The sequence below is a fragment of the Canis aureus genome, chromosome 15 (genome assembly GCF_053574225.1).
Source record: "Canis aureus isolate CA01 chromosome 15, VMU_Caureus_v.1.0, whole genome shotgun sequence".
In the NCBI taxonomy this organism is placed as follows: Eukaryota; Metazoa; Chordata; class Mammalia; order Carnivora; family Canidae; genus Canis; species Canis aureus.
The window spans coordinates 44505299-44520244 of NC_135625.1; the positions used below are offsets into that span (position 1 = coordinate 44505299).

General features: G+C 43.7%; 1 protein-coding gene across 26 annotated transcripts in view; it reads left to right on the plus strand.

Annotated features, from left to right (window-relative positions):
• CSGALNACT1 (chondroitin sulfate N-acetylgalactosaminyltransferase 1) overlaps positions 1-14946 on the plus strand; it is a 327543-nt gene that overhangs the window by 280627 nt on the left and 31970 nt on the right. For all 26 annotated transcript variants that reach the window (XM_077849411.1, XM_077849415.1, XM_077849413.1 and 23 more), the window contains one exon: positions 2326-2542. In XM_077849411.1, coding sequence (XP_077705537.1) covers positions 2326-2542 — 217 coding nt within the window. The remainder of the gene's footprint in view (positions 1-2325; positions 2543-14946) is intronic.

Consider the following 14946-nt stretch of genomic DNA (forward strand, 5'->3'; position numbering starts at 1 on the left):
GCTGAGGACACGGGCGCCGCCACTGCGGTTCTTCTGACGTGCTCATGAGAAGCCCTGTAATAAGAATTAGTATATTCTCTGGGTCTTTATAAGTAGATGCCAATCTCTTCAGATGGGTTCATGTATCTCTACCTGCACTTTCAAATCTGTGGATTCTGATTTTTAAAAGTTAGTGATTCTTATCCTGATGCCGAAAAAGAAAATGACTTAGTTAAAAAACCCTCTTCAGCCCACGTACATTTTTATCTGCACATTAAACTGTCAGCAGCCTTGCCCACATTTATAGAGAAGGTACACCGGCTGACACGGGAACAGGAGCTTGAGGCCCTGCTGCCACCCCTGGTAGGCCCGTGTGAGCTGTGTGGACACTGTTCCCAAGAGCAGCTCCTTCCTCCCTCCCTGCCTCCTTTTACCCCTGGAAGCTGGTGGTTTCCCCAGCTGCTGCAGACAGCGTTGGAGGTGGGGAAGAGCCTGTTTCCTCAGTGAGTACTAATTGCCTGAGAGAATGAACAGACTTTGAAGGGAACCACTTCACATTTTCAAAGAAGTCCTTTGAGCTTCCTGAGAAACGAACCCCCTCCTTTCTGCCATGAATGGCCCTGCAGGGACTCTGAATTCTGTTCCAGCATGAGCCCTGCAAAACCTCTCTCACCTTCCCTGCCTCTGAGGGCCTGTGAGCAGTATGCCCTGTTACCCAAGGAGTTGAAGGGGGGTCTTCAGACAAGAGCTCCCACTGGTGACTGCGCTTGGGCCCTCGGGTCACTGTGCAGGCTGCCAGCGGATTGCGCATTTTGAATCCTGAGGCAGGCCCTCCAGATGGTGGTGAGAGATGAGGCTACCTTGAAACCCCGCAGTACCAGACTCTTCTCTGTGGCACCTGAAGGAGATCCAGACTTTGAACAGGATCAGAGAGGCCTAAGGATGAAAAGCTCTGACACAGCAGTGAGTGGAGCAGAGAACCTGGCAGCGTTTGTGAGGAAGACCTATAGTGCCCAGAAACGTAGAGGGAGTGAGGAAAAATGGAGGGGTGGCTTGCCAGAGGCCTGGAGAACTGTCACTACCCTTGTGCAGCCAGTTATTGCCCTGGTGATGCACTTTTGCAGCTCCTCCAAGACCAAGGAGGGGCGTTCCAGCTAAAGCTGGGAGTTAGGCGAAGAGGAGGGAAGAGACCTGCAATAGGAAACATGGGGAGTCAGAGGTCAAAGGTGAAGGAGCCTAGCTGGTGATTGGTTGGATTTGTATGGGAGTCTTTTCTGACTGTTGGGGAAAAAAACACCCACAATACCAGCGATGTCAGGAAGGCAGTGGAATCTAGGTGGTGGGGAATTGTTTGCCTCTTTGGAAAAAGTCTGTCACATCAGGCCCTTGGGAGGCTCATCCTGAGAGCTGACGGGTCACAACTTCAACTTGACAAATGAAACTGTGGCATTTCAGTACTAGTAACGTGGCATAGAACACAGTTTGGGGGGCCTTAAATAGGTATTCCAAGTAGTCTGGCTCTGGAGCACTGGCTGTGCTGCTTCTCAGAGGTGGGAAGGGTAATATGGAATTAAATAAGATGTGCACCTGCCACTGTGCTGGGTATTTTATGTATCATGAGCTTTAGTGCTTCCAGAAGCTTCCAAAGGGCCACTCCGAAGTGCTCTAAATAGATTGCTTTGGTCAGTTTATCTGAAATGGCTATAATTCCTAACAGATAACTTTAACATTCTTTTACAATTAAATAAAGATAATAATTACAGTATTTTTTTTTAATTTTTTAAAAATTTATTTATGATAGTCACACAGAGAGAGAGAGAGGCAGAGACACAGGCAGAGGGAGAAGCAGGCTCCATGCACTGGGAGCCCGACGTGGGATTCGATCCCGGGTCTCCAGGATCGCACCCTGGGCCAAAGGCAGGCGCCAAACTGCTGCACCACCCAGGGATCCCTAATTACAGTATTTAATTATATTGCAGGAAGTGTGGATAATAGCAGAAAAGAAAAAACTGTACAACCCAACTCCACATCACAGCCGATGTTACTTTCGCATGTTTCTCTACTGTCCATTTTCTGACTGCCTCTGTATGGTATAAATATAGTTTTGTATTCAACATCACAAACTTTAGTTTTTATCTGAAGTCTTCATAACTATGATTTTGAATTGATGGTATTTTGATTTCTTGGGGATTTTTAATGTGGGAGCATTTGGGGTTCTCAAATACTTATTACATGTAGAGATTTAATGTTTTAAAAGGCCTTTTGGGCTAGACCTCGGCTGTAAAAAAAAAAATACTCAGCAGCCAAGGTTAATTTTAAAAACTACCTTTGTGTTTCCGTCAACAGGGATCTACCGCACAGAGAAGGATAAAGGCACTCTGTATGAGCTTACGTTCAAAGGGGAGCAGAAGCATGAATTCAGGCGACTTGTCTTGTTTCGACCCTTTGGCCCTATCATGAAAGTAAAACAAGAAAAGCTCAACATGGGCAACACACTCATCAACGTTATCGTGCCACTGGCAAAGCGGGTAGACAAGTTCCGGCAGTTCATGCACAACTTCAGGTCGGTTGGTACATGTTTACCTTCCTCAGTGTGGCATGTGTTAAAATGCTGGTATCATTTCCTGTCATCGCACTCGTTTCCCCAGCCAAGCACAAAGGCCCCTTTCTCTTCTTGTTCAACTGTTTCCTTCATGTGAAATTATCCTTTGCCTTTCCCTAAAGCAACTAGAAAACTGCCAGACAAGCAGATTTACCTTCCGAAGCAAAAATTCTGAAGGGTGGCTTCTCACCAGGATCTGCAGAAATGGCCTGATGCCTACTGTGTCCAGGGCTAGCTTGGGTTTAGGGTCGGGTTTGAGATACGGCACAGGCCACGCTGCCTCACCAGTGGAGGGAGGCCTCTCCCTGACTCTGGAAGGCCAGCGCCCCCATCACCCGTGGACTTGGCTGGAGGGTGTGTGCCCTCAGCTGCCCAAGTCTGCATGGGCTGTCCTGCTCCTGCAGCTGCTAGGATTGATTGAATCAGCATCCATTTTTTATTCAAAACTACATCTCAGAGATTAAATTTTGAATTATTCCAAGAAGTTTCCAAGTACACGCTTTTATAGCTGCCCAAAAAGAGGGGTTTCTTTTTTTATGATTTTTTAATTTATTCATTTGAGAAAGAGAGAGCACGAGAGTGGGGAGAGGGAGAACCAGACCGTCTGCTGAGCCTGGGAGCCCAACACGGAGCTCCATCCCAGGGCCCTGGGATCATGACCTCAACTGAAGGCAGACGCTTAACTGACTGAGCCACCCAGGCACCCTGTGAGGGTTTGTTTTCAGATGCAGTAATGTAGTTTTTACGTATGTATCTTGAAGCCCTTTATGTGCGGTATCAGCTTTTATAAGCTATCATGGCTAACATTCATATCACCGGTCACCGGTGTAGCTAGGTAAGCTAACTTACCTAGCTAGCTTATTATAAAGATAAAAGTTATATATGTCTAATTATAAATCTTGAAAGATAACTTATTTTTATGTTTTTTTATGTTTTTTAAAGATTTTATTTATTTGAGTGAGTGCACATGAATGAGGGGAGAGATAGTGGGAGAGGGAGAAGCAGACTCCTCGCTGACCTGTAAATCATGGCCCTGAAATCCTGACCTGAGCTGAAATCAAAAGTTGGATACTTAATGGACTGAGGCACCCAGGCGCCGTTCACATTTACTTTTAATCTTTTATCATTAAATTCACATTGTAAAAAGCCAGTAATGCTGTGTAAGGGTGTGGGTTGATACTTCTCAAAATTTTAGGTGCAGTCTTTTTAAGATTTTTACATTTGAAGGGGAACTCTTATCTAAATAAATTTTAGGGTATCCCTGGGTGGCGCAGCGGTTTGGCGCCTGCCTTTGGCCCAGGGCGTGATCCTGGAGACCCGGGATCGAATCCCACATCAGGCTCCCGGTGCATGGAGCCTACTTCTCCCTCTGCCTGTGTCTCTGCCTCTCTCTCTCTGTGTGTGTGACTATCATAAATAAATAAAAATTAAAAAAATAAAAAATAAAATCTTTAAAAAAAAAAAAATAAATAAATTTTAGGGCCAGAATCCAATAGTCTCAGAAGAGACCTTTGGCAGTCACCTGGTCTGCTCCTCCCTTAGTTCAGGATCCCTCCAGAGCATCCTTGACGTTCAGTACTCTGTACAACACATGTGCGTGTGTGCCAGGTAACTGCCTCCTTCACTGGGCAGGCTGCTCTGTTGTTGAGCAACTCCAGATAGAAAACTTGCTATTCTTTGGATCTGTCGTCCACCTCCCTGTAATTCATACCCAGTGGGTCTAGTTCTAGCCTCTAAGGAAATGACTGAACAAATCCATTCCGTCTTGGACATCATAGCCTCTCAGACCTATAAAGACAGCCATCACAATGCCCATTGTCTTTCCTTCCCCAGGTTTAGGAGTTGGGCCTTATATTGTGACCTCATGCAGAGTAGGGCAGGCTGATCTTGTCATCTGTTCCCAGTTTGTAGATGCTCTGTTGGGCACCATCACTCCAGTGTCAACAGTGTTCTCTAGCTCCAGTAGTGAAGTGTGTCTGTGGAACTTTGGCTTCTTGCAGCCTTCCTTTGGTGTCTCTGTGTCCCCTGCCTTCTCTTTGGGATGGCAGGGTGCTGCTGGTTGATCAAGCATGATTTCCCAAGAAGGACTAAACCTGTGGTCGGCACTAGGCGTTAAGTCAAAGCATTGCTTCCAGCGGTGGGTAGGCCCATTTCTAGTTTGTAGTAAGTTTCTTTGGCTAGGAAGCTGCCTAGAGCTTGCCAGATTAAGGGCCAGGAGATTTGCATCAGCTGGTCATGAAGGCCAGTCACTGAGCCTGCTGAGCTTGGCAAGGTCGTGCTTACACTGAAGCAGTGTCTGCCTGGTCCTTTGTAGGGCTCTGTGGCCCCGGGGTAGCAGGATTCTCTAGGTTATATATGATTGGCTATTGCCTTAGTGTCATGAGGATTGCATGTATTTAACAATAGGACTAAAACTAGAGGGGAAATATTGTTGAGAAAGGTAAAATGGGGGTACCTGGGTGGCTCAGTGGTTGAGTGTCTGCCTTTGGCTCAGGTTGTGATCCTGGGGTCCTGGGATTGAGTCCTACATGGGGATCCCTGTGAGGAGCCTGTTCTCCCTCTGCCTATGTCTCTGATCTCTCTGTCTCATGAATAAATAAAATCTTAAAAAAAAAAAAAGAAAGAAAAGAAAAAGGTAAAATGACTAGCTTGCCAGTCTCCAAAATTCAGATGGTGAAATGAAATGTAATGTTAGTTAATGTTTTAAAAACCAGTAAAATGTCTACTGTGGCACAGAGGCAGGAGAAGGTGGGTGGGAAGGTTTACTACTTAGGTAGGATATTTGGAAGGCCTATGTGTGCTCGACACTCGACCAGGCAAGAAGATGAGTTCTAGAGGTGGTGTCTGTATTCGTGTGGCCTTAAAGCTCCTGGAACAGAGCTGGGAGCTGCAGCAGAAGTAAAAGTAAGGGGCAATGGGTCACAAAGAAAGCTACTCAGGACAGAGGACACTAGAGCAGAAGCTGGTGGGGAGTCTGTATGTTAGGGGTTTCTGAGTGTGTTGGGTCTCTGCAAAAATGGAATAAGAAAGGGTATGCAAACTTGAGAGGATTTAATTCTGTGGCATTTCACATCAGCCAGCAGAGAACGGACTGTTCAGTGTATGGCAACTCATCAAACAGCAGAAAATATTAAATTCTTACTGCATACCAAAACTCAGAGTAAACGCTGGTCCATTAAATAATTAAATAGAATTAATACAAACCTAAAAGTATTGGAAAAAAATACAAGGGTCTATTATTAAATATTTGACCTTGTCTTTATGAAATCCCTTCTTTTACAAGATTAGCAGATATTGACTCTGGCTGGGACCTCAAATGGCATGATGAATGACTTTTGTTTTCTTCTTTTGAATTCTGTTTTGTAAATTTTTATGTAGTTGCCATATGTTTTATGTTTTGTTTAAAAATTCAACAGAAGATATTTTTGGCCACTATAATTTAAATGTGGATTTTTAATTTGTGAAAGAGATGTATAGCTTTATACAATATTTAAATAATACAGAACACAAGGAATGAATTATTTAAAAATCCACTCCTTGCCCTGCCTCCCCAAATTAGCCATTTTTAACATTAATTGAACTGTATCATAGGTACTTTTCTTTGAATATATGCAGATAGAAGAATAACTTGCTAGCTAGAAATTCTTTAATACAACATGAGTTATACTAGATACTGTTTTTAATTGAAGAACTACATTTTTACCTGACTCAATTTATAGAAGTGAATCTGAAGTATAATCTGAAGAAATTGCTGATCTTTAAGAAAACATTTCTCTACTGTGAGAGAGTATAAGTTCTGAAGAGATCCCTCTAAGATTACCTTTTTTGCGAGAGAAAGCACGCACAAAGTGTATGGGGAGGAGATGCAGAGGGAGGGAGACTCCTAAGCAGCTCTGTGCCCAGTGTGGAGCCCAGTGCATGGGGCTCAGTCTTACAACCCTGAGATCATGACCTGAGCCTAAACCAAGAGTTGGATGCTTCCCCAGATGAGCCACCCAGGTGCCTCTGAGATCCCTCTAAAATTAAAAAAAAAAAAAAAAGATTTTGCATAACAGGAAATATTGGAATTATTGTGTATTTTTTGCTGCATATTCTCACTTTAGACTGGATTGAGAGAAAAGTCACCCCAAGAAGAGGAAGTCAGCATGGTCATTCTTTCTCCCTCTCCCGCCTACCATCCTCCAGGGTGTTGGCTGTCTACTACTTTTACCCTGTCAGGGTTGCAGCCTTTGTGTTCTGCTCTGTGGCTTCAGAGTCTGTATGTACATTGCATGGACCCATCAGCAGCCCTCTGACAACAGTGGCTGCAGCCCAGAGGTCTTGCATGGTTAGAGTCCATGGAGAGAATTTTTTTTTAATAATAAATTTATTTTTTATTGGTGTTCAATTTGCCAACATACAGAATAACACCCAGTGCTCATCCCGTCAAGTGCCCCCCTTAGTGCCCGCCAACCAGTCACTCCCACCCCCCCCTCCCCTTCCACCACCCCTAGTTCATTTCCCAGAGTTAGGAGTCTTCCATGTTCTGTCTCCCTTTCTGATATTTCCTACCCATTTCTTCTCCTTTCCCCTCTATTCCCTGTCACTATTATTTATATTCCCCAAATGAATGAGAAATTTTTTTCAAGAAGGGTTGTGAGTGCTTGAGAGTGGAGAGTCTACTCACAGTCATTTTGATTTAAGGATAACTTGGTGGGCTTACCATTCTTGGGCACACTTTCTTTCCTGGGAGTTTGGAGACATTCTTCTGGCATCTGATGATGCCATAGAGAAATGTGAGGACAAGTTTACTTGGTCTCTCTTAAGAATGACTGGCTTTTGCCTGAGTGCCTGAAGAATTCCTCCGAGTGTTGAATCATAGTAGCTTCATCAGGATATGTCTCATCACCGTGTCTGTTATTCTCGCTCATATTTTTCCTATGTTTAATTGAGTTTTCTATTTTGCTTTGTGGATTCTTTCATGTCAGGAAAATTTTTTGGTGTTTTAATTATGCATTAGCTTCTATTTCTTAATGCCTACTCTTTTAGCTGCTCTCACATAAGGCTTTCCTTGAGATGAGCAATTTGATTTTCAGATGCATCTATTCTGTCCCATGCTGTGTTTAGTTTAGTACTTCTGTGTGTTTGGGCTGCATCTTATTTTCTCAGCACAGAGTGTGCCTTTTAATTTTTTTTTGTCATTTCTTCTTGGATTATCTTTTTTATTGAATTCATATTTTTATTAAGGAATTGTGAAATGTATAAGATATTTTCTTCTGTTTGAATTGTATTTTCTTTCAGACTGGGTTTTTCATTTACTGTTGAATGCTATTGCTTTCTTACTTCTTTCTTCCTTTAGTTTTGATACTGTTCTTGAGACACGGTTGCTGTGAGGTAGCTCTTTATCTTCCTTCTGCCTGGCGCACAGAGGGCTACTCAGACTGTTCCCTCTGACCTTGTAGGGGATGGATTCTCCCTGGCTGCCTTCCTGTCTTGATGGAGAACTGTCTGTGTCCCACTCCTGGCTGTATTCTGAGGGCAGGGGATTTATTGTTCTATTCACTTTATTTATAGTCTCCAGGAACAGAGGGAGGAGAGCAGGAACTCAGTGGAGGCTTTGTGTGACCTTCATTGGAGGTTCCTAATTCCCGTGGCTTTTCTGCACCCTGGCATGGATATGCGCTGTGCTAGGCTCACTCTGTCTAGTGGTGGATGAGTCTTTGTCCTGAGGAGAGGATGATTTGGCTCTCACAACTGGCCCTCAGTGAAGGACTGAGGCCTGAAACATCAATCAGCCTCGTGAATTTACTTCTCTTACCTGTACCTGTTGTCTTCAGCAGCTCATTCCACCCCCACAAATCAAAAAGAGGAAAGAAGATAAGGTTTTGGCCTTCTGTTTAATGATTGGCTGTGTGTGTGTGTGTGTGTTGCAAAGGGTACATAGAAGATGCTTCAACTGAGTGTCAGCATCGCCCATCCCTTCTCCTCTTTCCACTCTTAAGAAGGATCTTGATAAAAAATAAAAATAAAAAAAGAAGGATCTTGATTATGATCATCTTTTTTCCTTTGCTTCTGCCCACCCCCTATTATTTGCAGGGGTTCGTTCATAAACTATAATGAGGATAGTCCTACTGTCCCTCTCTACTTCCCACATAAGGTGAAGAGACCACATACTCCACTGTGGTTCTTCCTTCACCAGGATCCTGAATTGGGATTTGGGCCCTGTCTCCCCCAGACCAGCCGTTCCCCTGGGCCACGTTCTCTCTGCCTGGGTGGCTTCTCCCAGTCTCCTGGAGGGAGTGACTGGAGGTGGGAGCCACATGAGGCAAAAATACAATCTTCTGTGTCTTCCACTGTCTTCTTGTCTTCCATGTGAAGATTATGTGCTGTTTGTTGGTCATTTATTAGTAGCAAGACTTGCCATTTGCCACTATTTTTGGTACAGGGTTTGCAATGATCAGTTTGAGATTAATGTATTTAAAACATTATCCTTCCAGTGCATGTCCTTTGAAATGTAGACACTCTTTGTCCTGATGGCATTTGAATGAGGGAGTTTTTACAAGTTGCTTTATATAGCTGGCTTTAGTATTTCCTGTAAATTCAAAGTACCTTCCAGATGGGTTCTCTTGCAGCTCTGACACTGGTTATTACAGATAGATTTAGGGTTTTGTTTTATTTTTCACTTCAGCATCAGTTTGCTAACTATTCACCTACAAAGGAGCCAAATGGCTAGGAATTATAACAAATATGCCTTCTTAGACAATAGAAATAGATGTAGAACCTGGAATTCCCCAGAGAGAATGGCCCCCTAGGGAAGACTAGGTCAGAGAAATCAGCTTACTAAGGTGATGGCCAGGCATGGGTACAATCTGCAGGGAACCAAAGACCAAGTTTTTATATTCCAGAACTCTGTCAGGGCCAGGCCCTGGGGACGGAATTGATTCCTGGGTACATGGAGTATATGAACTAAGATATTTATTCTCATTATTATTTGAGTCATCTTAACTAATCCTAAAAATTATTTGTGTCGGGACGCCTGGGTGGCTTAGCGGTTGAGCGTCTGCCTTTGGCTCAGGGCGTGATCCCAGGGTCCTGGGATCAAGTCCCACGTCGGGCTCCCTGCATGGAGCCTGCTTCTCCCTCTGCCTGTGTCTCTGCCTCTCTCTCTATCTCTCTGTCTCTCATGAATAAATAAATAAAAATTTTTTAAAAAATTATTTGTGTCTATAGAAAAATACCAATTTAACAAAACCATTTTTATAAAGGTCACTAACAAAGACACTTACCAACAATGCAGAATGGAGGACAGGTAAACCTGGAAGCCAGAACTAAGGGGTAACCATTGCAGATTGTCAAAAATGCCAGCTCTGAACTTCCTGGCAGACAAAGGGACAAGGGGAAGACTCGGGCTGGTTTATTTCAGCCTTCAGTAAGGAAAAGAAGGCGAAAAGCTTTCTCCCAGCACTAGACCTGAAAGACCTTTATTGGAGAGGTAGAGGGCATTAAATAAGAGGTAATCCTAAGATTTACAAGAAATAACAAAGCTAAAGCTATCGTATTGTCCTCTCCAGGAGCAGGAAGGCAGCTGGCAGGAGCAGCCTGGAGCTCTGGTCTGGCTACTGTGGGGGGTACTTTGTGGTGCCATCGTTGTTCATCGTTGTTCACAAGAGATGGCTTTTTAAAAACTCTGGCAGGCCGGATCTCTGTGCTGTGTGTGGTCCTGGCCCGTGGGGCACCCTCAGTCCCCAGGAGCTGTGTCATCTCCCGTGGGGCACCCTCAGTCCCCAGGAGCTGTGTCATCTCCCGTGAATGCCCCATGGACCTCTGGTGGGTCTGGAGGACCATCATTCAGATCCCTTTACCTGTAGCCAGAAATAGGAGTGCATCTGGGTGAGCTTGCTTAAAATCAAGCCTTGTTTTGATGCTCCCCCTTTGCCCAACAGCATATTAACTTAAATCTACCCCCTCCTCTCCTGCTCTACTTCTTTTTTTTTTTTTTTTTTAATCACCTAATTTGCCTTTGAAACTATTCTCACGTTTGCTTTTCTGGCGGTCTGGTTTCCCTTGGTTTCGGTGTTGTAGGTCTCAACTAGTCAGTTGTTTCCTGGTGTAGTTTGTGATAGCAGGAAGAAACCCATAATAACAAAGCTATAGATTGCCTCTGTGTCCTTATCTCTTAGCCTCTCCCAGAAAAAAAAATATATATATTTTTATGCAAATGATGTTTCTATGATTTCTAGAGTCTTTCCCAGTTCAAGTTTGCTTTTTATTTTGACTACTTCCAGCTGGTCTGTGAACCCTTTTTCATGTTGCTAGGATTCTCCTCAGACTTTGGTAGTTAATTTTGTTTTAATGTTCTTTCTTTCCTTCTTCTGACTTTTCTCTCATCCCTCCCAACGCATTTATGGTATTTTCAGACAGGATCAGGGACATCTTTTACTTAAATTTTCTTTAGTGATATTTTAATCCCTTTTCTGCCTAGAACTGTTGAGATGTTTCTGGAGATTTCTGAATTTTTTTAAAAACAATGACTATGGATTGCAGAAACTGAACTGAGCCCTGAGGATAGGGCTAAACTGGCATAACAGGAAGACCTTAGGTCATCATCACATAGAGCATTGTGGTTGAGATAGGGCCCTGGTTGTCTGTTTTTCAAAAGGAAAACTAATGTAGTTTCCACAGTATCTTTTTCCCTCCCACTCAGGCCCCTCTCCCTCTCCCGCGGGCCCTTTCTCTATACCCATGTGGCACCCAGGAAAGTTTTATGGTTCATATATCTAAGAAACACTAATTTCCATCATTCACCTTATTCAGAGAAAAGTTTCTATTTGGGGACCTTGTAGAAGGTGTTTCTTCTTTTGTTTGAGCCACAGATTATGTGAAAACATCTACCCAAGAGTAGGAAATGGTCAATTGGAAATGAATCCGTTTGCTCTTCTGAAACGGGCAACCAGGAAAGTGAGTCATGATTGCTTGGTTGAGAGTCAAAAATCAGTCTCATTGCTTAACACCGATTGGGCTAGTCAAGCAGTGGAATCCAGGAATTCTGCTCAGGGCTAGGGGAGGGGGAAAGGAACCACCAAACCAAAAAAAGAATATTATTTTTTAAAACCAAATGTCAGGAGGCCCCAGTCGCTCTCCCTTCCCTTTTCAGTTGGTACCTGTTCCTCCTGTCTAGTGTCTTTTGGCTATAAGCAGTTTCCTTCTGTTGTCATTGTAGACTGTAGGTAACATTTGGAAGCCAATGGGTCATTCCGTATATATTATCTCGTTTGCACAGGACATAATTAAAAGTAAATAATAGACTTCTCATCCCTGATATATTTGAGTAGAAAGTTGACTTGGGAAAGAATGGTGATATAATTTCCTGGCATCTGTGCTTCTTTAGCCAAGAAAACCCTTTCTCTGCTTCTCTCACCTGCGTGGAGCCTACTCACCTGTTAGGGCTCAGCTTGGATACTCCCTCTTCCTTGAGACCCCTCTCCCTCCTCTCAAATCTTCCCAGTCTCTGGGCTTGATACACCTCTGGATCTTTGCTGCAGATAATCTATCTGTCCTTACTTTCTTTAGCTGTCCATTCCTTCCAGTACACTGGTCCCTGAGGCAGGTAGGGTGACCAGTTGTACCAGTTTGCTTGGGACTGAAAAGTTTCCTGGGATACCAGTGCTAAAACTTGGAGAATCCCAGGCCGACCTAAGTGGTTGGTCCCCCTCACAGGCACCATAAATAATTATATTTTAAAGTCTTTTTTTTAAGATTTTATTTATTTATTCATGAAAGACACAGAGAGAGAGAGAGAGAGAGAGAGAGAGAGAGAGGCAGAGATACAGGCAGAGGGAGAAGTAGGCTCCATGCTGGGAGCCTGATGTGGGACTTGATCCTGGGTCTCCAGGATCACACCCTGGGCCAAAGGCAGACGCCAAACCGCTGAGCCACCGAGGGATCCTCAAAATCTTATTCCAATAAGAGTACTGCATTGTACCACAAAGTTGCTCAGTAAATATATTTGAATCTGTGTTTCCATAGGCCGCTTAGCCCGAGGTATAAAAACAGCTACTGCTAATTATATAAAAATACAATTTTCCAGGGCACCTGGGTGGCTCAGTGGTTGAGTGTCCGCCTTCCGTTCAGGTCATGGTCCCAGGGTTCTGGGATCAAGTCCTGCATCGGGCTCCCTGCACGGAGCCTGCTTCTCCCTCTGCCTATGTCTCTGCCTCTCTCTGTGTCTCTCATGAACAAATAAATAAAATCTTAAAACACAATTTTCTTTCTCTGTCTCTGTCACCTTCTGTGGCAAGATGTCCAGCCTTTTGTGCCCTCCTGGTCTTTCTAGGAATCCTCAGGAATGTTTCACATATGCTCAAATACAAGTTCAGCTTCCACTGACTAACCCAGGCATCAGCTGCCTGATGCCCACACACTGCTTCTGACAACAGCCAAAGTCATTGGCACTTGCTAATGCCACAGAGGCTGCCAGTGCCGCCTGCATGGTGCCAACACCACCACATTAACTCCCTAGAGGTCCTGGCTGGAGCTCCTAATACCCCCTCATAATCATGTTTTCTGTAAAGAGAGCCTTTCTGTGTTTTCTGCAGCCCCATTTCTCTCTAGAACTTCCCCGTGAGTCTATAGGAGCCAACTATAGAGCAGGACAAATCCTGGGGATGTGTGTTTTCAGAGTCTTGCACCCCTCTGACAACTCTGGTGTTTTACTGAACCTGATTCTTCCGTAAGATAGTAGTTCTGGCCAGGGTGGGTATTTTGTACCCTCTGCCCTGGCACATTTGGTAAGGTCTGAAGACCATTTTGCTTGTCACAACTGAGTGGGGCCTTGGGAGTGTTACTGACATCCAGCAGGTAGAGGCCAGAGATACTGCAAGACATCCTGCAATGCGCAGGACAGCTCCTCCCACAGTAGGGAATTCTCTGGTCCAAAATGTCAGTGGTATGAGGTTGAGAAACCCTACTTTAGGATGTGTTTTCTCCCTGGGAATCCAGCGCTTCCTCCAAATAGGCCTTGGGTTCCCCCAGCCCCAAGTCTACCAGATGGCTCAGTCCCATCTGACTGGTCCCATCAAGAATGCAAGTTAAACAGTCCTTCCTCATGGCCAGTTTACATTTGGAGTGTTGAGGCTTCTTCCATCCTCCTCCAGGTCACACAAACCCATCCAGCTCTAGAGTCCTAGACTGGCAAGACCCAATGCTGTGAGATTTCATAAGTACGTCCTTCACCCTGCCAAGGTAACCTGAGGTATACAAGTACTAGGCTGGTCCTTAGGAAGCCTGGATCACGTGCCTGGCTACCTCCACAGCTCGGGCAGATCATGGGAGCTTCTTTCCGTATCTCTGGACGGAGTGTGTAAACAATGGTCAAGTAGCTCTTTCCACAGTGCATTTGTCCGGCTTAGCAACAGAACTCAAAGACCATGATATGCTTTCTGTCTCTTGAGAAATAAAAATGCAACTGTAAAAGTGACTGCTATACATGTTTTCTGACTGGAAATATATCTTAATTAGTCCCTGTATTCTGTGGCACAGTATCCTCAGGGGGAAGGAACTGTTTGTTTTCCCAGAAAAAAAAAAAATATCTTAAAAAGACAAAGTCTTTGTGGGTTGCCATTTTGTTTTGTTGATGGTTCCTTTTGCTGTGCAAAAGCTTTTTATTTTGTTGAAGTCCCAATGGTTTAATTTTGCTTTTGTTTCTGTGGTCTCAGGAGACATATCTAGAAAAATGTTTCTACGGGCAGTACCAAAGAAATTGCCACCTGTGTTTTCTTCTAAGAATTTTATGGTTTCAGGTCTCACGTTTAGGTCTTTCATCCATTTTGAGTGTACTTTTGTGTGTGGTGTAAAAAAGTAGTCCAGTTTAATTCTTCTGCATGTGGCTGGTCCAGTTTTCTCAATACCATTTGTTGAAAAGACTGTCTTTTTTCCATTAGATATTCTTTCTTGCTTTGTCAAAGATGAATTGACCATATAATCATGGGTTTATTTCTGGCCTCTATTCTGTTTCATTGATCTATGGGTTTGCTTTTGTGCCAGGACCATACTGCTTTGATGATCACAGCTTTGTAGTACAGCTTGAAGTCTGGAATTGTACCTCCAGCTTTGTTGTTCTCTCTCAAGATTACTTTGGCTATTTGTGGTTCCACACATATCTTAATATTATTTGTTCTAGTTTTATGAAAAATGCTCTTGGTATTTTGATAGGGATTGCATTAAATATATAGATTGCTTTGGGTAGTATGGACATTTTAAGAATACTAGTTTTCTTCCTATCTGTGAGCATAGACTATCTTTCCATTTGTTTGTGTCATCTTTGATTTCTTTCTTTAATGTTTTATAGTTTTGGAAGTATAGTTCTTTCACCATCTTGGTTAAGTTTA